The sequence below is a fragment of the Microplitis demolitor genome, chromosome 1 (genome assembly GCF_026212275.2).
Source record: "Microplitis demolitor isolate Queensland-Clemson2020A chromosome 1, iyMicDemo2.1a, whole genome shotgun sequence".
Lineage (NCBI taxonomy): Eukaryota > Metazoa > Arthropoda > Insecta > Hymenoptera > Braconidae > Microplitis > Microplitis demolitor.
Window position 1 is genome coordinate 4,035,159 of NC_068545.1, and position 25,465 is coordinate 4,060,623.

The window sequence follows — 25,465 nt, forward strand, 5'->3', positions numbered from 1 at the left end:
TTACCAAAGAGTTTGGTAATTTTTTTCGAAAATATTTTATATTTAGGTTGCGATAAGTAAAACTTTTTTTAAAAATAATTATATTAAAGCGATTGCCATTTCTTCAGTCAAAAAATAATTTTATTGCTAATATTTTTATCATATAAAAAAATGTGTCTTATAGTGTCTTTTTAGAGATACACTTTATATTAAATTTTAAAAAATTTATGACATGAACGTTTTTTTCATTCTTAATTTAATTCGATGAAATTTTAATGATCGAAAATACTCTCAAAAATTCATAAACTTTTTTTTTATCCAATAGTTAACTAATTAAATATGTAATTGTCATAATAATTTATAAATAGCAAGATAAACTCGTCTTAAATTATATTATATATGCTTACAAAAAATAGTGTACCTCAAGATCGGATTGTTTTTCGCGTAACGAAAATAAAGAAAACGAAATGATCAGTAAAAAATCTACTTGATCAAAATTAGACATGTGCGAATCGAATAACTCGGAATTATTTGAATTTTTTCAAATGATTTTCAGCTTTTCAAATTACTGCTCGATTTGTAACTTTTAAAATTATTTGATTCGTATCAAGAAAATTTTGATCAGCTTTAAAAAATTAAATTTTTATTTAATCAAGAGCTTGGTTTTTAACGTAACCAAAACTAATATTTTCGTAGATTTGAGTCTAAGCTCTATTTCCGCCTGACAAAAATTTGAATTCGTACACCCCTTAGCATACATGCTCGTATATCAGCCAAAAATTGCAGCCTCTCCAACCTCCAGTTCTGTCCCTTGTCACTAATTAGCCAAACTACATAAATTTTTTTCATTTTCGCTACGCAGAAAATGCTCCAACCTCAGGTACATAAAAAATGACATCTTTTATGCCTCATGACAGGCAGTCATAACTGACGCAAACAAGGTACCGAATTCTAACTTGCGCAGGATTATAAATAACAAATTGATTATGACGAAACTGTGGTTTTTGGGAAAGTGGCACATTGACAAGCGGCCCATAAGGAACTTCAACTCCTTGGGAAATGTTTATATAATTCTGTGGGCTGCTGATTCCTCTAACAAATACTGAATGTACACCCAAAGGTAATAGCTTTATATTTTTCGCATTGTACAACTCCATGACATTTCCCAATGCAACTTCACATAATAATAAAATGCCCTGATGACTCCCTTGTCCGACATTAGTTTTACTGTAGTTAGCGGCCTTTGAAACAACATTAGTAAAATAAATTCCCTTGCCAAACATATGACCCGTGTGCTTGGCATTAAGGGGAGAGATTTTCAAACCGTTTGATAAAATAGCACAAATATTACTTATTTTAGTCCCATGCCAAAGTAATTTTTTATTATGAAGAGTTTTCGTGTAATTATAGTCTTCTCCATATCTATCAATCATGAATACATCATTTATCATCACTCTGAAATGATAATGAAATTCAGAGTGTGTATTAGTTATATATTGTTGTATTACATCAAACATCACGGAATTTCTATCAAGTACAGAAATACTTGAATTCAATTTCTTATAACAATCAAGTAATGAATTGTTAATTAAAAAATTTTTAGAAATCATATTATTTGAATATATAAATCTGATGAGTTCTTGTACAGGAAGTGTCAGATTTACTGCACCTCCATTGAATTCAGGTGATTCAATAAGTGGTAAGTAGTGTTCATACTGTAGATAAAAATTGATTAAATAATCAAATCTATTGATACAGCATTCAAGCGGCAATTTTTCAGAAGTATCGCGATAGTCTTGGGTTCCATATACTCCCCAATTTTGAACAAGTAAATATTCTTTTTCTCTATCAAAGCAAAGGCGACTATAATCTTTGGCCACATGAAAGTAATCAAGAATTTGGACTCTGTAATAAAGTATTCCATAGTTATAAGGATTTACTTTCCACAGTGTCATCGAATATTTTCTTTGACGGTCTTCATACACGCTAATTACGGGTCGATATTGTGGATCCAAAAGTGATGGCAGATGGGACTCAATCGAATTTATCATTTCTGCAGCAGGAGAAAATATCTTCGAAGAATTTTTTCTTTTTCTTTTATTTTTTTTTGTTCTATTAGGATTAGAATTCATTCGTGTTGATGATGTCGAGCCTCAAAACTGTTTAATAAAAATATGAATGTGAAAAAATTCGGCATAACCTTTACAACGTCAAATATCAAAAATATTAATTTATTACCTTATGTTTATTTTATTGACGTCGAATTTTTTAAAAAATTAAACTTTTCTTTGGTTGGTTGTTTTTTTCTTTTTAAATAATAAATGAACGATAATTTATTATTATTGGGTATCGAATTTCAACAATTGACACTATAGCTTCAGCCATTAACTATTCAAGTATTCAAAACTTTTTTTTTGTTTGAATGTATGGACGTTATAAAGTTTACTAGTGACTTTAGATTTTGTTTTATTTTACGCGGGAAAAGAAAATTGGTAACTTTTTTACGTGTGAATTGGGTGCAATTCAAAATGCGCTGCGCATTTCAGAATACACACTAATTATTCTCATTACTTGCGCGGTAAATTTAAATATTTGAAAAATAAATTATTAGAAATTGGAGAAAACTAAAAATCGTACATCAAATTAAAATGGCGGCAGAATATGACAGAAAAATATTTAAAAAATTAAAAAAAAACACACAAGTGTTTCAACAAACCTTGGTGGGGAAATAATATGCAGAAGGGTGTCCTAATACACTTGGAGATTTGAATTAAATTGCTCCAAGTGTATTGCAGCTAAAAAAACGTCACTTGACTGCTATTTTCCCACCAGGCGATGCCAGATGATTTTGATCAGGAACTTGGAAGTTATCAGCATCAGCAACTCGCAACACTTTACACTAGCACTGAACACTCAATATTTAACGACATCACAGACACTTTGCACAATTTAAATTTTACAAACACTGCACATTTTAATTAAACAATGACTGAGCTATAAATTTTATGGAAAATTGTGCGACTTAACTGCTATACTGTTTCAATTCAAACGTAAAGAAAGATCTGGACTGCTACTGCCGTTGTCGTTGATACTGACTGCTGCTATTGGACCGCTAGTTGGTAGAAAGCAATCGATCGATTTTGCGATTCCCGAGTCTCCTTTAGCAAAAATTTGAACGTTGAATACAGTGACGCGCAGTAGTGCCAACGGCGCGAAATTTCAAAATTGAAATTTAATAATTTTATTTTAAATTACATATTGTTACATACAAATTTTATATTGATAAAAAAAACTTTACCGAAGTTTTCTACGAGATAATTTATAAAAAATATATGAAAACGCAGTTTCATAGATTCAAATATTTATGATCTGAAGTTAACAGACAGCGAATTCGGATTTTATTTTAATAAATCAATTTAAAAAAAGAAAAAAATGCACATGTAGAAAATCAAAAAAATTATGTGCAATTTTTTCGAATATTTTATTTTTATACTTTATCGTTTTGAAAAAAAAAATCAAAAATTAACTAGAGCTCGGCTAACTTCAGTATCATCAAATATTTTTATCTACATTAGATAAAATCGGCTCAATAATCAATTTAATAAAAAAAGAATAACAATAAAATTCAAAATAAATTTTCTATTACATTTTGACCAATGAACTCGTGTTAATTAAAATAATAATTACTGTTACTACAATTTATATTTACAGATTTTTTATCATTTACTTATATAAATTTTACACTCAATTTTGTCTCAGTGAATTAAGTGCGCAATGAAAACTAATAAACCGCCTGTATTTTGATCAATAATTAAAATAAATGAATATAATTATATTACCAAATCATATAATTAAATTTAAAACCAATCAATACTATTTAAATATGTTTTATTCAAACAGTCGGTGACACAAAAATTTATTTCCAAATTTACAAGACATTCCATTATAAATATTTTTAATAAAAACAAAAAAACAAGTATTATAAACAAATAAAAAACATAATCACCTGAAATACAAAAAATAATAATAATTAAATATAATTTTCTACTTAAAATAAATAAAACTGCCAGTAAATTCTAAATATTTAAAAATAAAAGTGAAATTGTATGCTAAGTAAATCCTAACCTAAATTTAAATTTTATTTGAACGCAATAAAAAATTTAAACAAATAAATATTGTAATAATAAACAATGGCACGAAATTTAACCGCACAATTAGAAAAAAAGAAGCACGCACAATATTTGAAACGAATATTACAAATAATGCCGAGTCAAATGGCTCAATATGATTCAAATAGAATGATGTTTGCATTTTTTTCTGTATCAGGACTTGACATGCTCGACTCATTGAATTTGATAAATGAAACAGAGAAATTATCAGCCATTGAATGGATCTATAGATTGCAAGTGACAGATCCTAGTGTCAGATCTGGTTTTCAAGCATCAACGATGCTACCAAATGATGCAGCTCACTATCAATGTGGCTATTTACCGATGACTTACACAGCACTTGCAACATTATTAGCACTGGGTGATGATTTGAAACGTGTTAATAAGAAATCAATATTGGAAGGTATGCGTGCATGTCAGAATAATGATGGTTGTTTCATGGCAATGATAACTGAAAGCGAGAGTGACATGAGATTTCTCTACTGTGCATGCTGTGTTTCTGCGATCCTCAATGATTGGTCTGGAATAAATAAAACTACGGCTATTGATTATATTGTTAAGAGTATCGTAAGTATATACTTGTAATTATTTATTTCTTTATAAATATTCTGGCATTTTGACAAAGTAGTCGCTTCAAAACTTCTTGCACCGACAACTCTAGCATTTTTATACCTAAAACATGTCTGCAGTCGACTACCCGTCATAATCCTGCCCGTTATAAGCCTCTTCCCCTCAATCAGCAGGTACTGAGTCCAAACAACTTCCCACTTAACCACTTTTTTAAGTTTCGTACCAGACATCTCGTTATAAGCATTCGTTAAAATTCTCTAAATTATAAACTGACAATAGGAACAAAATATCACAATTAATGATGAAAATTTACTATCGATCTTTCGCGGATAATAATTTAATAAATATTAAGTTAAATATTATTTATTGTTGATAATTGTAATGATTAATTACAATTAAAGCTTCTGTTACAATTTAAAAGTTTTATTGAGCATTGTGTTGATCAATAACAATTATTATTATTATTACTGTAATTAATACCGTTGTCATTATAATTTTTTCCATTAAAATTATTATTAGTGTAAAAAGATAAGTATTTATTTTAGCACCATAAGCACTAGAAAAATCGGGATACTGACGTATGTAACAAAACATAAATATGACATTTAAAATGATATTAAATAAAACAGGCTTATAACGAGTAGTCGAGAACGAAACTAAACGCCTGGTAGTGGAGAGATTGAAATTTCAATCAAAATTTCCCTACGTCCCCTAGACCAGACTCATGACGAATAGTCGACTGTATCATTCAACTGATCACTTTAAAACATCTCTATCCAGAACAACTCTCAAGCTCAAGCTTTACTCCGAAACTTCTATCCAATGCCAAACTATCCGAAAGAAGACTATTCATTATCAATTTAACTAAAAAATCATCGGTAACTAGGAAAAGATCTTAGTTAACATGTAAATTGACATCTCCCTAAATTACTGATGATTTTTTAACTGAATCGATAATGATAATTGTTTTGCCTAATTGGCTAAGCGTTTAATGCACTGGGGATTCTCTCATTAGAATAATTACAGTCATATGATGGAGCAATGGGACAAGGACCTGGACTGGAGTCACATGGTGGATCAACGTTCTGTGCAGTTGCCAGTCTATATCTCATGAACGAGCTCCATAATGTCCTGACTAAGGACCAAATTGATAAATTGAGACGTTGGTGTCTTATGAGACAAACCAGTGGGTTTCAAGGACGTCCTGGTAAACCGTCAGACACCTGTTACAGCTTTTGGGTCGGCGCAACTCTACATATGCTCGACTCTGGGCATCTTATTGATCCAGTAGAAAATCGAGAATTTATTTTGAGTACCCAAGATGATTCCATTGGAGGGTTTGCTAAATTTTATGATACACGTGCTGATCCTTTGCATACTTATTTAGGTTCGTTTTATTTTCTTTTTATTTATTTTTCTGTCAATAATTTTTTTTTCTTTAAATTATAGGTCTCTGTGGTTTGAGTTTGATGGGAGAACCTGGATTATTATCAATGAATGCTGCTTTAAATGTATCTAATCGTGTCTACAAACATTTGAAAGAAATTCATAAAAAATGGGAAAATGATTGATTAATTTTTTTTTTTTTTAACAAATAAATAAATAAATTTTATCGAAAAAAATTTTCATATCAAGCGCACATTAATAGATACTCGTGAGATTGTAATGAGACATTGTAATAAATTCTTATAATAATCTATTATATACGTATCGTACAATTATCTATATGAGGCTTATATTTATTTATATTTGCTGCAATTTAAAAATGTTTTTAAGCAGCTACAATGTATCACAAGTGTAATAATCACAGTAATTACCAATAACACTTATTTACTTTATCTTATATTTAAATTTAAAACTTTATTATGTTAAAGATATATAACTGAACTTAGTAGACAGTTAAAAATTTTTGGATTGTTTTTTTCGCAAATCAATTACAAAAAAAAATAAGCTAAAAAAATGCACATGTAGAAAATTAAAAAATCTGTAGGTGCAATTTTTCAAAAAATTTTTTTTTTCATAACTTATCATTTTAAAAAAAATCCAAAAATTATTAAACGTCGGCTAACTTCAGTATCGTTAAAAAATGATTCTGCAGTTAGTAGATAATCAGAATTTAGATTTTTTTTTTCTACAATTAAAAAAAAAAATTGCACATGTAGAAAATTAAAAAAACTACAAGTGCAATTTTTTCAAATATCATTTTTTTCATAATTCATCAAAAAGAAAAACAAATCCAAAAGTTATTAGACGTCAGCTGACCAGTATTATTAAAAATCTAATTTATATATCATGTTAATTACAATTATTAATAATTTCAAATTTTAATACGTTAAATTTAATATTTTAAAATTAAAAGAGTTAAAATTATTTTTCAACTGCATATTGATTGTAATTATTATTATTATCGTTGAAAAGTAATCTCTGTGATTGAATATACGGACAATAGTCTTTATACAGGAAGTTATAATGAATGTGAGCACTAGTTTCAAGATGCATTGTATTAAATAAAAAAAAGTCTTTCTTTCATGTACCATTATAATAAATATATATGTGCTTTTATTTAATAACTTTCTTTTATTTCAAATTTAAATACAATCACATTCAAATCTTTAATTATTTTTTAAAAATTAAATTTCAAATTTTATTTACAAAATTTCTTATCAACTTTTCACCAACGATATTTATCACCATTATTATTATTATTAATAAAAAAATATAAAATAGTATTTTATTTCAATGACTTAATTGATATCAATTAATAAAAAAAAACTAAACTCGAGCAGTTGACTCAACTGTCAGACTTCAGTGACCGTAACTACTTAAGGTGTTACATTGCACACATACATCTTGTACATACGTTTCATTTATATGATATATACTCATATATATATAACAACGTATATAAACGAATACATAGGGTTTTATTTTGCCCCACTCCGTAGCAAGTGAGAGGTTCCATGGTAACTGGGGTGGGTTGGTCGCAACGTCGAATCATAACAGTCAAGTAGATGTTGCTCGTCTGCTTGCGGAGTGACTACATCACTAGTATTTAAAATATTATTTATAGACTAGTTTTTAATAATCATCAAGTAACTTTTTAATTGTGTCATTTAAATTAAGTGCTGTGACTAATTTTCATTTTTAATTCAAATTTTTTTACAATAAATCATTTCCGCCACAAGTTGAGTCGTTCGCGACTCATATCAATTTATCGAGGTTTGTAAATTATATATTATTTATTTAAATTAACAATAGTACAAATTACATATACATATATAGATACATATATATTTTGAAAAAAAATATTTTAAATTGATTTACTATTATTATTATTTTAACAAGTGGTTTTACGGAGCATGATAAGTATAAGTAAACCGCGATAAGTTAAATTTCCTCGTTTAAAAACAATTTCGCTATTTTTATAACTATTCAAAAATGGCGATTGTATTTCCTTTTATTAAAAATTATATATATAAATAAATAATCTTATATATTATGATTAATTTACAGAGTAGTTTAGTAATCGCTCGAGCGGATGTACGATGGATTTCCCGCGCGAATCTGTCTATTAAAAATTTAATTAAATTGTGGATGTTGAAATAATTTGAAGAAATAAAATAGTGGGTAATTAGACTGAGTAATAGCAGATTTTTCCTGAGTAGTTTTAAACTAAACGTCTTTCAAAATCAATGGGTCATGGTCGTATGGCTCTACGTATAGTAAACATCGTATTGATGTAATTTCAGTTAAACATCTCGTGGATAAATTGTTACTGTGAATTCTTGTGGACACGCACAATTTATAATGACATATGACACGACACTGGTGGTTAATATGCAAATTTAATGCAGTGGATATGACTACTGGATAGTAATATATGTGAAAAAAATTAATTTGTTGTAGTTAATTTTTGTTCATCGAAGCACTTTTTTTAAATTTTAATAATATCATTAGGTAGTTAAATTAAATTTTAAAAGTTTTATAATTTTATTTGGAATATAAATGGATTTTTAGATCACGAGAGTAAAAGAGTTTTTTTAATAAAAAAAGTAATCTTTTAAAAATTTTACTGAACTTTCAAAATTGAGACAATTTTGAATTTTAAGGTGAACATTTTTGAAACTTTTCAATAATTAGAAGTATGAAAATTTTTTAACTAGTGTGCACTTTTTGCGGGTTTTTTTTTTTAATTTTTTAAGCAAAAGTGATTTGAATTCACAATTTTTTAAGTTCATAATTAGTTCCAATTATTTAACAACTATGAAAAGTGAAAAAAAACTGACATTACTAAAAAGTTATGATAAAAGTCAAAAAATGTTCGTAAATATTTTAAAATAATTTTTATTTTTTTTGCCTCATACTTAATCAAATTATTTTATGATACTGAAGTCAGCCGACGTCTAATAATTTTTGAATTTTTTTAGAAACGATACATTACAAAAAAAATATATTTGAAAAAATTGCACCTGTAGTTTATTAAATTTTTTACATATGCATATTTTTAGTTTTTGTCTTTTGTAATTGATCTGTTGAAAAAAAAATCCGAAAGTTACTAACTGTCTGCTAACTTCAGTATCGTATTATTTTTGCTCAAAAAATAAAAAAAAATCTATACCATGGTGCAGTTAAAAATTGTTCGCTTTCTACTTTTTTGAAAGTTTTAAAAATGTTCAGCTTAAACTTCAGAATTGTCTCAATTTTGAAAATTCACTGTCACGAAGATTTTGAAACTACTTTTTTTTACATGGATATATTTAACGCATATAAAAAATATAAATAATAATATTGAATATGATTTTTTTAAATTCAAATAAAAAAGTTTTAAGTGTAAGAGTAAATAAAATATTTGAAAAACTTTATTTTACCCAGTAGCAAAACTAAACTTTTAAGTAAAATTTTATTTACAGAACCCATATAAGTATTTTATTTATATAATTTTTAATGTCATCCCTGGTCGAATCGTGGCGGGAACTAGGTAACGGAGTTAAGAGGCAGGTGTCAGGGATTTCAGTACCTATAGATTGAGGAAGAAGTTGGCTCGTGCTCGTAACCAGCTGTCGAGCAACAGCTGCATTTAAAATAGGGGATGCAGTGGTAGTTGAATCAAACGGCTGTTAAGCGAAAAATATACTCATACATATATATAAATAAATATACATATATGCTTTTATCCTTATCTACCAATTGCAGAATATACATTATATATACATCTCTATTGAAAGGGTTCGTGAGCTTAAGCTTTAACATTTCAAGTATCGAAGATTAGAGGATGAGAAAATAATTTCCTGAGAGATAAATTTGTACTTGAGATTAAAAGCTTTTGCTCATTAGACACATGTGTTTTTTAAAAATTTTTAACGAATCTAATCCTCTTATATTTTTTTAGTCGTTACGTAATTGGCTAATTTATTACACTGTAAAAAAAATTTGGTGTAAAAATGTTTAATTCACACCGTATAAATTTAACACGATTTTGGTGTAAATTTTAAACAGTCATTTACTCTACACCAAGTTGAAAATTTTTTAAAATTGTAATTGGGAATGAATATTAATTAAAAGTTTCCACTTGAATGTATCTATTGTATTAAAAATTTATTGTACTATCAATATTATCAATTATCATAATTATTTATTGATTATACAATTGTCTTATTGCAAGACTTAATTAGAACAGCATTGGTTGTTATTCAAGTGTAAATGTATGGAGAAATAAAAGTTGTTTATTCGAGTCGGAATATTTGAACTAAAAGTCCATTATTGGTCAAATGGGATCGTCTGTTGTCATGTTATTCGCCTTGAATACTATATTTTGCTCAGGTACTATTCATGGATCGATCCAGTGCCGAAACCGCGAGCAGAGGCATACCTTTCGCGGACTATTGATTTTTAAATTTTTTCCACGAATATTTAAATATAAAATAATAAAAAAACTACGGCCATCATAATGAATTTTATTTTTCAAAAATAATAATTACTTTATTTTTTTAAAAATTATTTATTATTGATTATATTTTTATTATATCTTTATATAGACGAATTATTTTACCGGCTTATGTTCTTAAATATTACGGTCTGTTAAATGTATAAGGATCATAAATATTTTTGTTAACAAGAGTATTTTTATGGATATGACAATTCTATACAATAAAAATTTTTTGTATCATTTTTTTTTATTAATATTTAATATCTATATATAAATAAATTTGTGTAAATCCATGAAATATTGAAAGTCCCCGAAGACCTTGATAAGTTCGAATGACGAGTCTGGAATAAATGTGATGACAAGGGATTTAAAATGAAAAAACTTACACGAGTATATTCCATAAAAATGTAGACATGATTTTATTTTATATGAATTCAGATTTAACTTTTTTATCGAACAACTTTTTTTTTATTCATAACTTATTATTATTTATTATATTTCGACAGTAGTCCAGAAATAAAATTTTGTTACAAATCTATATCTTTGTATAATTATAGATGTATATAATGTATATATGTAAATATAATTTATAAATAGACATGAAAATTTGAATGACAATCTTTTAAAAATATTTTCTTTTCAGTAAAAGCTTTTAATTAAATAAATAAATTTCAGCGGCAAAAAATCTTTTTTTTTGTTTAGTATCATTTTGAATTTATGTTTATTTTTCTTTAACTGTAAAAAAATTATCACTATTTTGAATAAAACGACCTTCTGTCCACTCACTACAATATATGTCCTTGCCATTTAGAAGAGCAAGTTCAAGAATATGTATATGCATACCTATATATTTATATAAGATAAGACTTAAATAATAATGACATTACATTACTCAAAGTTATTTCATTAGAATCGTCATATAAATCCTGCAAAGCTTTTTATCAAGCTCTAGGTCAAATAACAGCACAAAGAAAGATGTACTTTAATTAAAGTATAAAATTTATATGAATATAATTCTGTGTACATTATGTTAACTACTTGACTTTGACCCGACCTTGAAATCTAATTAGTATTCAAAAACTTTGCTTTTAGGTGGCGTGGGGTACAGCTGTGATGGAGTTGCAAAGTTGGTTCCTCTATCACCTGGTAGCCGTCACCGACTGCAATCAAGGTACTTTTTAAACATTTAAACTTTAGTACCAAACTTTTAAACAGCTCCATTAGTTTATGTACAAAAATCATAATTAATGTACATCATTAATAAGTTAATTACTCCATAAATCCTGAAAGTTTAAAAACAGAGTTTACATTTTTTTTTATTCAATCATCAACTCAACGTAATTTTTTTTAAAATATCAAATACTTACATAATTTAATGCATCTCTTATTAATTATAATTATATTATTTATTATATAATTTTTTATTATTTTTAATTATAATTTTTATTATTTTTTTTTATTTAGTTAGCTGAATATTTTAATTGACAATTTTATTTACTGTTATCGTAAATACTGGTCATTAGAAATCCAATTACACATTCATCACATTCATTATTGAATCACTGTAAATTCCACCAGGCTTTTAGTAACCGATGTTTGATGGTAAGTGTTTTCAAATTATTTTTTATTTTATTATTTATACAAATAATTAATAGCGATGTAAGTCTACGATTAAAAATAATCTTGCGTGGAGAGTTCTATTAAAGTTTGTTTTATATTTGTCATCTCGGCTGTTGTTGTTTTCTTCAAAGTACTTGTATTGCAATTACAGTGATGCAGTCGACGGCTACCGGGGGTGGAGTTTACCCAGGGGGTGGAACGGGTAGCAGAGCACGGGATTTAGGTTTACGAGCACAAAAAAAAATTCTCGGACGAGTTGTTTCTTCAAATGCCGGAAGATCTCTTTTTATAGACGACGCTACGACGTCGCTTCTTGACAATCTCTTCAAGCTTATGGAGAGAGCAACTAAAAGTAATCCTAGTCTTGATAAAAAACAACCGGAGAAAGTTTTAAAGAACATTGTCAAATTGTCTATTAAAGTACGTAAAAGAAAAAACAAATTTCATTTAAAAACTAGATAACATTCCCGGGTAAAAGAAATCGGTGAAAAGCATTCTGACTATTCTTAGCTTCAAAATGGCATACAAGACGAACTTCTTTTAAACGATTTTTAAAATACAAAGAAGAAAATGAATAGACTTGAACTATAAATGAATAATCTTAAATTTTTTAGTAAACTTTCCTTGACTTTCCATTAAAAGTAGTAAATTTTGATTGTTTTTTTTTTTGTTAACTTCTTATAGTATATTTTGATAAAGTGAATAGTTGCAAAATATTTCATGAATAAGCATATTCTCAAATGTATATACAGTGTAAAATAAATACCCGAGTAAAAGAAAATATTCGAAAAGAAATTGAAAAAGCGCTGAATATTCAAAACTTAAAAGTGTGAAACTTTGGAAAATACAATCGACTACCCGTCATAAGCCTGGTCTAGGGGACGTAGGGAAATTTTTTATTGAAATTTCAGTCTCTCCACTACCAGGCGTTTAGTTTTGTTCTTGACTACTCGTTATAAGCCTGTTTTATTTAATATCATTTTAAATGTCATATTTACGTTTTGTTACATACGTCAGTATCCCGATTTTTCTAGTGCTTATGGCGCGAAAATAAATACTTATTTTTTTACACTAATAATAATTTTAATGGAAAAAATTATAATGACAACGGTATTAATTACAGTAATAATAATAATAATTGTTATTGATCAACATAATGCTCAATAAAACTTTTAAATTGTAACAGAAGCTTTAATTGTAATTAATCATTACAATTATCAACAATAAATAATATTTAACTTAATATTTACTAAATTATTATCCGCGAAAGATCGATAGTAAATTTTCATCATTAATTTTGATATTTTGTTCCTATTGTTAGTTTATAATTTAGAGAATTTTAACGGAGGCTTATAACGGGATGTCTGGTACGAAACTCAAAAAAGTGGTTAAGTGGAAAGCTGTTTAAACTCAGTACCTGCCGATTGAGGGGAAGAGGCTTATAACGGGCAGGATTATGACGAATAGTCGACTGTATGATTATTCATAAGATTATCTTGTAACTATTCATTAAGAAGCCAAAAAAGTATCAAGTCAATAATTGACTTCCTTTTGAATTTTCAAAAGTTTAAAAAAAGTTCATCGCTGTGTCATGTTCTAAAGTTTAGAATAGTCAACTCTTGACCCTTTTCCAAAAATTTTTTTTTCAGTTTCATATTAAAATTTAAAAAAATCACAATAAATTAATTACAGATCGGATTATTGCAACGTAATCAGCAATTAAATTCATCTGACGAAGTGAAAATAAACGAAATCCGTTCAAGTTTGAGGGCCGCCGCAATGTCTGTGGTTTCATTTTATGAATTAGAGTTTAGTTTCGACAGAGTTTACTTAACAAGATCGTTAGAACGTTGTCGAACAGCTATAATAACTTTGATAAAACCACATCTGACAGATAAATCACAAGAAAGATGTGACCAAATATTTGATTTTATAACTCATCAAGATTTTCTTGAATTTGTTTTCCAACAAGATTCTGAGTTGAGGCCAACACTTGGACTACTTGTTGATGATATTAATAAAGCATTAGATGCTGGCCATCTTTGATTTAATTATTAACAGAAAATCCATTGCGATAACAATCAAAATACATTTTTTAAAAATTTAAATTTTAAAAAAAGTTTATTAAATTTATAAATTGTTTGCGTCCCATTTACAATTTCACATCAATTGTCTCTGACTCAGTCAGAAAATTGTTTATTAAATTTTACACGCGTGTATTTATGAGAAAAAAAATAAAAACATTTTTAAATTCATTGTAACAATAAAATACCGCGTGGATTTTTTTGTCGGAAAAATGTGACAAGTAAAAAAAAACTATAGAGTAAAAGTGAAAGTCATGTAATTGTTTAGTGTAATTATTTAAAAACAATTATTGCGATTTTCGCAATGACATTAATAATAATAATCATAAATGACTGTAATAATCTCTCCAATAATTACTTTTAATATTAATGAATATGAATATATAATTAATAGTGTTTATATGTATAGATTTTAGTCTTATTGAATATTTATTAATTATTATTGTTATTATCGATAATAATAATAACTTATTGATTATAATTGTACTATTACCAAAAAAAAAAAAACCAAGAAACAAAACTAAGTAATCGGAGTAAAAAATGTTTATCGTGGTTTCCTGCATGATAAAACATACTGCCTATGCCTCGGAACACCTAATTATTAATTACTAATTAATATTACTGCAAAACAAGTACATAAATTAGTGAGAATAAAATATAAATAATATAATAAATTGTAATATAGTTTTTGGACAAAATATTAATTAAAATGTTGTGTATAATTTATTTATTGTGAACATGAAGAAAAAATCAATTATTGTAAAATTAAAATAATTAAAAAATTACTCGAAATTAGTAATAATTTTATACCTGTGTAAAAAAATTCGTGCAAATAGTTCGATCTAAAACTTGTAAACTTGAGACAGATTTGATCTTCGAATATAACTTTTGTAACTTTGATAGTAAAAAAAAAGATTATCAAGAATTTTATGAGCGAAATTTGAATGTCAAAAGAACTCGATTCGAAAAAAGTTTCCATTTAAAACCAATAGTCATAAAAAAATGTTCATAAAAAGTTCCAAATTTGAGGTTATTGGACTTTTTCGAAACGAGGATAAAACTTAGAAGAAATATGTTTTAAAAACGTTCTTTTTAATTCAAATTTTGCACATAAAACGATTGATAACCTTTATTTTTACTATAGATATTACAAAAGTTCAAAAAAATTCCACTCGAAGTTCAAATCTGTCTCTAGTTTGGAAGTTCCATAAGTAGAACTTTTCTGGAATCTTTTTTCATGAATTTTTTTTTACACAGGTTAATAAAAAAATAAATAAATAATTAATTATCATAATTGATTAGTGATACACATTTATTTGAATACTTAATGGATAAATAAAAAAAAATTATTTGTATACGTACAATATACATATGAGCAATTCTTAAAAAAAAATTTTAATCGACTCTTTATATTTAAATTAAAAGGGACGTAGGATTATAATTAATGATGAATTTTGTATCTTGCTTTATATCAGGAAAAAATAAATAAAATTTGACCATTATATAAGAAAACTTTAAAAACAATAAAATAAAATAATAAATTATTATAATTTAAAATTTTGTAAAAATTATACACATTTTTAAAATAATCAAAATATTATGATTATATACATTTATGTGATGTATTACCATATCGTTATGATACAAATAAATTATATACAAAAAAATGTTGCTTTTTTTTTTTTAATTTATTTTTTTTGGAGACGAGGATCAGCCAGTTACCAGGTTAGATATTTTTTAAAAATCTACACCGAAAGTTATAAACTTAAAATAAAATGATAATGATAATAATGATATTTTACATTTGATCTAGAGAAAATTATGGTAAGAAAAAATATCCGATAGATATATAAACAATTTGTAAAATTCAAGCTGTAGAAAGTTGGGAGTAAATTCAAAGTGATAACGAATTTTATTTAAATGTCACTCTAAGTTTCGGAATTTCATCATTGAAAAAAAACTTCCTTTTAAAGTAAATTCCATTTCAAGGTGATAAAATAAAAAGAAAACAGTCATCCGCTTTACATTTACTCCGAATTTACTCCGGAATCACTTCGAAAATTTTATGATCCTGAAGTTAGCAGGTAATTAACAATTTTCGGATTTTTCTTTTCGACAATTTGAATTTAAAAAAAAAAAAACTAAAAATATGCACTTTAAGGAAATTAAAAAAACCATATGTGCAATTTTTTTAAATACTTTTTTTTTTATATTTTATTACTTATAAAAAAAATCAAAAAATTATTAGACATCGGCTAATATGAGTATCATGAAAATTTTGTTACAGTGAATTATTTTTTCAATTTTTTGTGATGAATTGTCTGTTGTCTTCTATTTTCTCTTTATTTGAACACTTCTCGTCACTGTTAATTTATATTATCTATTAATCTAACCATTCAAATTTCAATTACTTCGGTAGTGTAAAAAAAGTTGTTTTTTTTATTATCAATATTTCGTTGAAGATGACGTTTATTTACATGAAATTATAAAGATTTATAAATATCAATAGTCACAATTATTAATAATTATTATGATTTATTAATAGGGTGTTATTCAAGACAAATTGCACTCTATTATTAATTATTAATCTGAAGAAACCTTTTTATTCAATTTATTTTATTGTTTTTTTGTTCTACGGCGATATCGTAGTCTTAATTTGAATCTAAAGGTCAAAAATAATAAATAGCAGATAAATTAAAAAATATTATTAGCATTAGCTTATTATTTATTATCCTAAATTTTTTTTTCAGCCCTCAAAAATCATCAAATGCTTTTGGCTTGCAACATTACATTTTGATGATATATTAATTGGCACGATTATTTTTATTTCTCTGTAATTTCATATAAAAAAAATTCCTTTCAAAAACTTCATGACAGCGAACTTTCAAAATTGAGATAATTCTGGTTTAAGTTGAATATTTTTGAAACTTTAAATGAACATTAAATATAAGTAACACCGCAGAAACAATTGTGTTTCTTCTCAAGGGGCTGCATGCAGATAGTTGTGAATTACTAATTCGCTAGAAGTTTTTTGTAGCATCGGCTTCAAATTATTTTCTTACAAATGACCGTAGACACTGAAACTCCATGAGTTTCTATGTTGATATCATGAAATTCAGTCTTTTTTTTACATCTCTAGCCACTGCGCTAAATGGTTGCCACTTTCCGGCTTCGTCAAGCAAAAAAATAGTATACACCTTGGCCAGTAAAAAAGAAAACCTTAGATCAAATGTTTATCAGCCTCGGCCAACAATTACATGTGATGAAACTTTTCTTATTTTACTGCCCTAGATATGTAAAGTACTAATTAAAGTTCCAAAAATGTTAAACTCAAAGTTTGAGCTAGTATTAATCTAATCTACAAATTAAATTTATATACTAGTATAGTTGTAAAAAATTTGTATAAGATGATAATTGTAATTTATAATATTCATGTTTTTTAGTACTTGAAAAAGTTGGGAAACCAACGAAACGTTGTATGGTGGTCAGAATGAACATTAATTAATAACAACTAATATATCCCGGTAACTGTGATCATAATTTATAATTAGTTAAACTAAAAGTTCATAATTGTCTCAATTTTGGAAGTTCACTGTCATGAATGTTTTTGGAACAAATTTTTTTTTACGCGGGAATATTCAAATTTAAAATTATAAAAGCATATACAATTATTTAATACTTTGACAATTTTTTCACTGTTACATTAATATCCCTTTTTTTTATTATTAAAATTTTTTTAAATTAATGATAAAATAAAAATATCATATATTAGTGCTACAAGCCACTTTGATGAAATAAATTTTTTTACAATACATTACAATTTTTCATTAATAAAAAAATGAATAATTTTTTTTTCCATTAACATACAAACGGACCAGTAAATAAATACTTGTAATAAAGCCTAGTGCACTTTGTAATTATGAATAAATTTAAAAATAATTTAAAATAAAAAAAATTATCAACAGCATAATTTAGAAATTGTTTAATTTCGAAGAATTTTTTAATAGCATGCGTCTATATTTATAAAAATGTATAAATTCAATTAAAGTAATTTATAAATAAACATTACAAGTATTATATACTTAAAATTTTTATGATACATTTTATAAATATATGAAATGTATTATAAAAATTATTTACAATGATATAATTATTATTAATAATAATAATAATGTATCATGAGAATTTATTCAAATAAATGAATAAAAATTGAAAAAAAAAAAATAATAAAACATAAATATAATTTAAATAAAAATACAAATGTTTGTATTATGCATCACAATCTTACTTTTATATTAAATAACAATAACAAAAAACTTTCCAAATTTTAAATAATTCAGAAGAGAAAAAAAATTTTAATCGTTTGATTAAATATTAAATTAATTTTTATCTAAATGACGCGGTCTTTAAAATTATTTTTACAATTTTAATAATCATAATAATAATTAATGAATGCATGTTTAAAATTAATGTTTTGCACCATTACTTTGAGTTAAATTTTAAAATAAAAAAAAAATTCTGTCATTGCAGTTTAAAAAATTAAAAATAAAACAATTAAATAATTATCTATCGAAATAAAATTTATCACCGTAGTTATTTGATCAATGATTAAATTAATTAATAATTACTGGTTAGTAGTGTGATGACAGAATATTTTATTTATAAATAAATGTTACTATTCAATTTAATTATTTTGCGCTTCTTGATAAATATTATTAAACTATATTAATTAATTAATTAATTGATTATCGTAATTATTAAGTTAATTCAGTTCGTTTTTATAACATATTTTTACGTTTTTTTTTTTTAATTTATTTATATACTTATTACTAATGAACTTCATTTATTTACTAACAAAAAAAAAATAATAATAATAATAATAATAACATACCTACAATAATCTAAAATCACGTGATGATAAAAACTTAAAATTAAAATAAAGAAAAACCAAATTGTTTGGCATTACAATAAAAATTTACCGGGTGTTTAAATAAATAACAAATTATTAGAACAAATAATAACGGGAGGATTAATTTAAAAAAAAAAAATATAATAATCTTCCCGCTGTCAATATTTAAATTCCTATAAAATAATTTAAATTACTGTAGGATAATAATTGATCTTGATAATTATTATTATTATCTTTGTAATTATAAATTATTGCCATAACCCAGCGTAGTTTCCGTAAAAATTTGCTGGAAGTGGTCCGCCGGCTGTAAATAAACGTGTACCGGATGCATCATAGCAGTGTGTATATATTGCTGGTGTATATTTTACATTGTGAAATCCGTCCATAAATTCTTCGTCTGGAAACTGTTAATCAAAATTTATAATTATTTATTTTTATTAAATTAAAATTTCCGAGAGCGGAGTATTTTCAAATTCAAATATTTAATATGAAAGTATTGAGCTCTCAGATTTCGTAATTGTGTCATGTAACTTACAACATATCCTTTAGAAGCTTTCAAGACAACCGTTCGATTTGAATTTATTGAAGATTCTAAATATTTTTGAGCTCTGACGTCATAAAACATCAGCATCCCTAAACCTGTACCAATTGTCAGTACAGAACCTTGGAAACTAGCAGATCTTATTCCACAGCCAGTATATCTATATTTACATAAAATTCATATACATTTTATTAATTATCATTTATATTTTATTTTTATTCTGTGTGTTTTAAAAATATCCAGCTTTTTTTTCAGCTTTTACCGTAAAAATATTTCAGAAAAAAAAAAAAATCCACGTACAGAGACGTCAGTAGTAAAAAAATTTTTGTAGCATTTAAAAAAAAAATTTTTTTGAAGACTGATAATATTTAAAAAATATTAATAAGTAAATAATTTGATAGACAATAAAATTAAATAAATTTATAATTTGTGTGAAACTTGACGGTCACTAAGACGTAAATTTGTAAGTTTTATTTAAACTGTAACTATAAAAATTTACTAATACACTTAAAATAAATGAAAATTTGTTTTACAAACCGTGATGGTATTTTTTTAATTGGTTGAAGTGTTCGCGCGTCTAATAAAAGAGTATAAGAGCGGCATCCAACTGCATAGACGCCACCATCTTGAACAGCTAAACAAACATTTTCTTGACATGCTGGAAGTTTTCTTGATATTTTTTGTTTAAACGTTTCCGCAGACCAAATATGTATATAACAATTTAAAGACAACGCTGCTATTTCATTCATAGCTTTATTAAATACCAGTGCACGGACTTTTGACGCTGACCGACATTCTTTCATACAAACAGGTTGAATGGATCTGCAGATATATCAATATTTATTTATTTATCAACTTAAGAATCAATAATTCAATTACTGCTAATGGATTTATAAGCAGTATATATATTTTTTTATTTACTCGGGCTTTGGAACATCCGCTTTGTCAGAAGCTGTGGCAAGTTCATTATTTACCCGCCATAACGTCATCTTCGTGTCCCTCGAACCTGATACCAGAAACTCGTCGTCGAGCCAACACATGTCGAATACCCAGTCTCTGTGGCCATTTTCACCAACGCAGACTGGATCTAGTGTCGGTAATCGATAAATCGCTATTTCATTACAATTTCTACCTCCGGTACTTAAAAGGGTTCTGTAAAAGATTAATAAATGTGAAAGTATTGTCGAAGTAAATTAATATAGAGTTTAATTAATTAAACTAATTGCCCCGTTAATCCTCAATTATTGTCATGTTCAATAGAAAGAGAAAAAATTATTTTTATTAAATATAAAAAAAAAACAAATTTAATAAGAAATATAATTTTTGTATTAGGGAAAGAATATAAACTTGGAAACTTATTAAGGGTAATATCAACAATTTAATTAATTAATTAATGAAAAATTAATTTTTAAATTAACATTTCATCACTTTATTATTGTGATTTCATCATGGATTGAATCAAACTCTCATTAATGTACTTGAAGATCGGAAAGTTTTTCGCGCAACGAAAATTAAAAAAATTTATGTACAGTCGACTACCCGTCATAATCTTGCCCGTTATAAGCCTCTTCCCCCAATCGGCAGATACTGATTTCAAACAGCTTCCCACTTAACCACTTATTTGAGTTTGGTACCAGACAGCCCGTTATAAGCCTCCGTTAAAATTCTCTAAATTATAAACTGACAATAGGAACAAAATATCAAAATTAATGATGAAAATTTACTATCGATCTTTCGCGGATAATAATTTAATAAATATTAAGTTAAATATTATTTATTGTTGATAATTGTAATGATTAATTACAATTAAAGCTTCTGTTACAATTTAAAAGTTTTATTGAGCATTATGTTGATCAATAACAATTATTATTATTATTATTACTGTAATTAATACCGTTGTCATTATAATTTTTTCCATTAAAATTATTATTAGTGTAAAAAGATAAGTATTTATTTTAGCGCCATAAGCACTAGAAAAATCGGGATACTGACGTATGTAACAAAACGTAAATATGACATTTAAAATGATATTAAATAAAACAGGCTTATAACGAGTAGTCGAGAACAAAACTAAACGCCTGGTAGTGGAGAGACTGAAATTTCAATAAAAATTTCCCCCGTCTCCTAGACCAGGCTTATGACGAGTAGTCGACTGTAAAATATTGTTAAATAACTTTATAATCAATTATCATCAGTCAACCTTAGTAATTATACTGACTGACATAATTGTATATAAATATATAAATAAATAAATGAACTATTTACCTCGATGGATTTATTTGAACAGAATGAATCCCAGATTGTTGGTCAGCAGCAGAAGCATTATTAGAATTTGAATTACGACCATACAGAGATGGTATTTGATCTAATTTTTGCGTAGCAACATCATAAACCATAAGTTTATTACATTTAGTACCGAAAACAACTTGTCTATCACTCAACCACTGAGAACAAAATACTTTGTTCATATTAGTTAGAGTAATAGGATACTCTTTAAATAAATCATGGGTCAATATATGCCGAGAACCATATTCTTGATTTATTTTCCTAACTTCCTTGGTATTTGTTTCACGCGCACGGACATAATCTACGAAATTAAATGAAGTTTTTAAATACTGACGACCTTCCATAACCGTTTCTTCTTCATCATCACTTGACTCATAACAAACAAAGTCTTCAGGTTTATCTGGTTTACGATTTCTGTCTAATCGTAGAGCGAGTCTAGAAAAAAAATTTAATTCAAATACATCTACATTATTAGTAAACTATTAATTTATCATAAATACTTATTATCAACTACATTGTTAAAAATTTATTAAGCTCAGACAGTCTTCCACTTTTTTAAAATATTCGATGACTTTTAATCATCACACCTGAGTTGAAATTTGATTATTTTATTAAAGGGGAACCTCTAGTGTGAAATTTTGAAAAAATCGATAGTCATAGCTTCAAAAATAACATACTAAAATTAAAAGCAAAATTTGAACCTTTTTTTAAAAACCGCCATTTTGTTAAATTTCTATTTTTTTTCGATCGAGGGTCATGGTACGGCAATACCTTCTAGTTTAATAATCTTTTTGGTTTTTTTTTTCATTTCATGCCTGCAAAGGTTGCCGTCACTGTAGCGGGGATTTTTTTTTGGAACCTTGGGATTGCGAACTCGCTGAAGTTTCAATTTTTTTATCCAAAAATTTTATCATATATTTATTAAATATCCATAAATATATCCTTAAAACATTAAAATATTCCATGCAGTAGTTTTCTTTAAAAAAATTCCAAAAATCACCTTTTTTAGGTCACACTAGTGTCTCTTAAAAACAAACTAAACTGTCACCAAATACAAAATTAAAAAAAAATAACTTAGTTGTTATCAATAAGGAATTAAACAAAATTTTATCCTACAGAATTTGAAAATTCAAATTCCAAATTGACATCATTTTACTGAAATTGATTTTCCATATTCCATTTAACTCCCAATTGATATCAACTGTAACTTTTTTTAAATCTACACCTCAGTGAAATTGCAACCGTTATCCTTTTTTCAATTAATGCTTCAATTTTAAAAAATTAATCGATAAAATTTTGATAGTCTTTCATCGAATATTTTTTTAAAAAATTGGGTATTGTCCGTCTTTAAGAAAATCAAAGCATAACCTTTAATTATAAAATGGTAATTTGAACATATAAATAAATAAATTTCGGACTTGAACTTGTCAATAACTTCAATTCGCTTTAAATTTAAACAATTATTCTCAACAATGTAACAAATAATAGATATTATTATTATTATTATTATTATTATTATTATTATTTTAGTTAACTGACCTACGACTCCTACGTTCTTCAAGTCGTGCTAAACTTGCACAAGTTGGATGTTTTCCATAAATTCTCATCCTCATTGTCTCAGCCATTTTATTAACTTATTATTTATTAATAAATAACGTAATTCCACTAGAATATAATCCTCTATATATACGTACGTTACTATTATTAATTTTCTTTGTTAAGTAAACCAAAAAAATTAGTTAATAAATAAAATTATTTCTCCAGCACGTTTTTGTTTAAACTAAAAAAGTAAAAATAAATTACATTTTTAAAAATACATCTACAAAAAAATTAATGCAGAAAAAGTATCAGATTTAAAAAAAAAATATCAATGTATGCATATATATTTACTGGGATAAAATACTCACGTAATTTATTGAAGATAACAAAAGAATATATATTGTATTTAAAGATTGCCAAGCCCGTAGCTGTTTCACAAGCGTGAATTTATATTATATATAAAAGATGAATTTTTATGATATACTAAATTACAATTATCACTGGACTCCTTGACATGTGAGAAACTCAGCTACGTACTTTTAATCACGAGGATTATTGTTTGCTTATATTTAATAATATATCTTGATGGTATTACAATATACATTATTGAAACATTTAAATGCATATAATTTATACAATTACACATGAAACAGACCACAAAAATCCTTACAATACTAGACAATCACGAACGCCATGTTGAGACTTAAGACTGGGTCTTGATCATGACAGCAGCAGCGCCCTGGCTCAAAACTTATTTTATCCCAGTTCTGACATTTTTTAGCAATACTACGTTTTTTTTTTATATCTTAAGCTACAAGTAAACATTTATATATAAACATATATTATATAAATTTTTTAATTGTTGAATTAAATATTTCACTTTTTTTTTACTTTTATTTTTTTATTTTACAGCCAGACTATCTTACCTTATATATTTACATTATATACATTTGTGTATATACATTTGTACATTTTTAAAATATATTATTTATTTTTATTTGGTCTTATAAAATATATTGGCGGGAGAATAATTATTTAAATTATTTTGAAATTTTTAAAGGATTTAATTTTGTTAACTGGTAAAATTGATTGTTTATGAGCTAGGTAAATAATAAAGGTATATATACAATGTAAAGTTTACTAATGAATGTATATGTAGGTATTTATGTGAGTTTTCTTCTGCAAGTTAATTCTATTGGTTGCTTCCAGTTTCTTAGTAAACCAATGAGAGCAAAAGGAATTAATCATTTTTTATGAGTGTGAATGCAGCAGACATGACAAATTTGAAATTATTATGAAATAGAGTAAATAATTAATAAAATAAAATTACAAAAAAATACACATTTGAAAAATAAGTGACCCTACCAAAAATAAAAGTCTACCCAATTGAAGTCAGCCGGATCATACCTACCTAGAAAATTCCCACTCCATTAAAATATCCTACCGCCTTAAAATTTCTACCAATGAAAAAATCTACCATGATATAATCACTACCAAAGTAGCGTTTATGAATAAACTCTACCCGTTACATCGATCCCTAACATCAACTTTAAAACAGTCGATAAAATGGAAAATTTCGATTTTTTAAATCGGTAAGACAGAAAATTTCTGAAAAAAAATGGTTCTTAGGACGAAGTCTAATTCTTATGCCTTGAGTTTAAAATTTTCACTTTTATAAATATTTTTGTTATTTTTGATAGTAGTGACATACGAGACAGATTGCAGACACGGGACTACGGCCCGTATATACATTAATTGGTAATTCACTTTTTTTCTACTAATTAAATTTAATTATGAATTAAAATTTTCCCAGGTATATTGCAAGCGCCAATAGATGTGGCC

At 26.2% G+C, this 25,465-nt stretch overlaps 4 protein-coding genes across 6 annotated transcripts; 2 read left to right on the forward strand and 2 right to left on the reverse strand.

Annotated features, from left to right (window-relative positions):
- Positions 1–162: 162 nt before the first annotated feature.
- On the reverse strand, positions 163–2,394 carry LOC103575020 (poly [ADP-ribose] polymerase 1). 2 transcript variants are annotated; one of them, XM_008554625.2, is made up of 3 exons: positions 2,218–2,394; positions 1,963–2,138; positions 163–1,884 (listed from the first exon to the last, which is right to left on the reverse strand). In XM_008554625.2, the coding sequence occupies exons 2-3, from the start codon at positions 2,109–2,111 to the stop codon at positions 888–890; spliced, it is 1,146 nt and encodes a 381-aa protein (XP_008552847.1). In that variant the 5' UTR covers positions 2,112–2,138; positions 2,218–2,394; the 3' UTR covers positions 163–887. The 2 variants fall into 2 exon arrangements, with proteins under 2 accessions (XP_008552847.1, XP_008552846.1); XM_008554624.2 differs by having other exon boundaries at positions 163–2,138.
- A 1,217-nt stretch (positions 2,395–3,611) lies between these two features.
- LOC103575019 (geranylgeranyl transferase type-1 subunit beta) lies at positions 3,612–7,279 on the forward strand. Its single transcript, XM_008554623.3, has 3 exons — positions 3,612–4,715; positions 5,745–6,105; positions 6,168–7,279. The coding sequence occupies exons 1-3, from the start codon at positions 4,170–4,172 to the stop codon at positions 6,287–6,289; spliced, it is 1,029 nt and encodes a 342-aa protein (XP_008552845.1). The 5' UTR covers positions 3,612–4,169; the 3' UTR covers positions 6,290–7,279.
- A 465-nt stretch (positions 7,280–7,744) lies between these two features.
- On the forward strand, positions 7,745–15,788 carry LOC103575017 (tumor necrosis factor alpha-induced protein 8-like protein). Of its 2 annotated transcripts, XM_008554620.2 has the most exons (5): positions 7,745–7,937; positions 11,737–11,815; positions 12,109–12,246; positions 12,416–12,684; positions 13,957–15,788. In XM_008554620.2, the coding sequence occupies exons 3-5, from the start codon at positions 12,237–12,239 to the stop codon at positions 14,308–14,310; spliced, it is 633 nt and encodes a 210-aa protein (XP_008552842.1). In that variant the 5' UTR covers positions 7,745–7,937; positions 11,737–11,815; positions 12,109–12,236; the 3' UTR covers positions 14,311–15,788. The 2 variants fall into 2 exon arrangements, with proteins under 2 accessions (XP_008552842.1, XP_014300388.1); XM_014444902.2 differs by lacking the exon at positions 7,745–7,937 and having other exon boundaries at positions 11,805–11,815; positions 12,168–12,246.
- A 2,947-nt stretch (positions 15,789–18,735) lies between these two features.
- Positions 18,736–24,734, reverse strand: LOC103575016 (DDB1- and CUL4-associated factor 12 homolog). The gene is made up of 8 exons (XM_008554619.3): positions 24,550–24,734; positions 23,992–24,434; positions 23,624–23,864; positions 22,064–22,519; positions 20,720–20,950; positions 20,336–20,620; positions 19,793–19,958; positions 18,736–19,661 (listed from the first exon to the last, which is right to left on the reverse strand). Exons 3-8 carry the CDS (start codon positions 23,707–23,709, stop codon positions 19,506–19,508), a joined length of 1,380 nt encoding a protein of 459 aa, XP_008552841.1. The 5' UTR covers positions 23,710–23,864; positions 23,992–24,434; positions 24,550–24,734; the 3' UTR covers positions 18,736–19,505.
- Between the last annotated feature and the right edge of the window lie 731 nt (positions 24,735–25,465).

What these genes read in the sequence shown, in the direction of transcription:
- LOC103575020 (XM_008554624.2), bottom strand. Translation starts at nt 2,111, where the DNA reads ATGAATTCTAATCCTAATAGAACAAAAAAAAATAAAAGAAAAAGAAAA.
- LOC103575019 (XM_008554623.3), top strand. Translation starts at nt 4,170, where the DNA reads ATGGCACGAAATTTAACCGCACAATTAGAAAAAAAGAAGCACGCACAA. An exon ending in ATTATATTGTTAAGAGTATC is followed by an intron (nt 4,716 to 5,744) that starts GTAAGTATATAC and finishes GAATAATTACAG; the next exon opens with TCATATGATGGAGCAATGGG. An exon ending in TCCTTTGCATACTTATTTAG is followed by an intron (nt 6,106 to 6,167) that starts GTTCGTTTTATT and finishes TTTAAATTATAG; the next exon opens with GTCTCTGTGGTTTGAGTTTG.
- LOC103575017 (XM_008554620.2), top strand. An exon ending in TTGTCAAATTGTCTATTAAA is followed by an intron (nt 12,685 to 13,956) that starts GTACGTAAAAGA and finishes AATTAATTACAG; the next exon opens with ATCGGATTATTGCAACGTAA.
- LOC103575016 (XM_008554619.3), bottom strand. Translation starts at nt 23,709, where the DNA reads ATGGCTGAGACAATGAGGATGAGAATTTATGGAAAACATCCAACTTGT. An exon ending in GTTCAAATAAATCCATCGAG is followed by an intron (nt 20,951 to 22,063) that starts GTAAATAGTTCA and finishes AATCTTTTACAG; the next exon opens with AACCCTTTTAAGTACCGGAG. An exon ending in GCGGATGTTCCAAAGCCCGA is followed by an intron (nt 20,621 to 20,719) that starts GTAAATAAAAAA and finishes ATATATCTGCAG; the next exon opens with ATCCATTCAACCTGTTTGTA.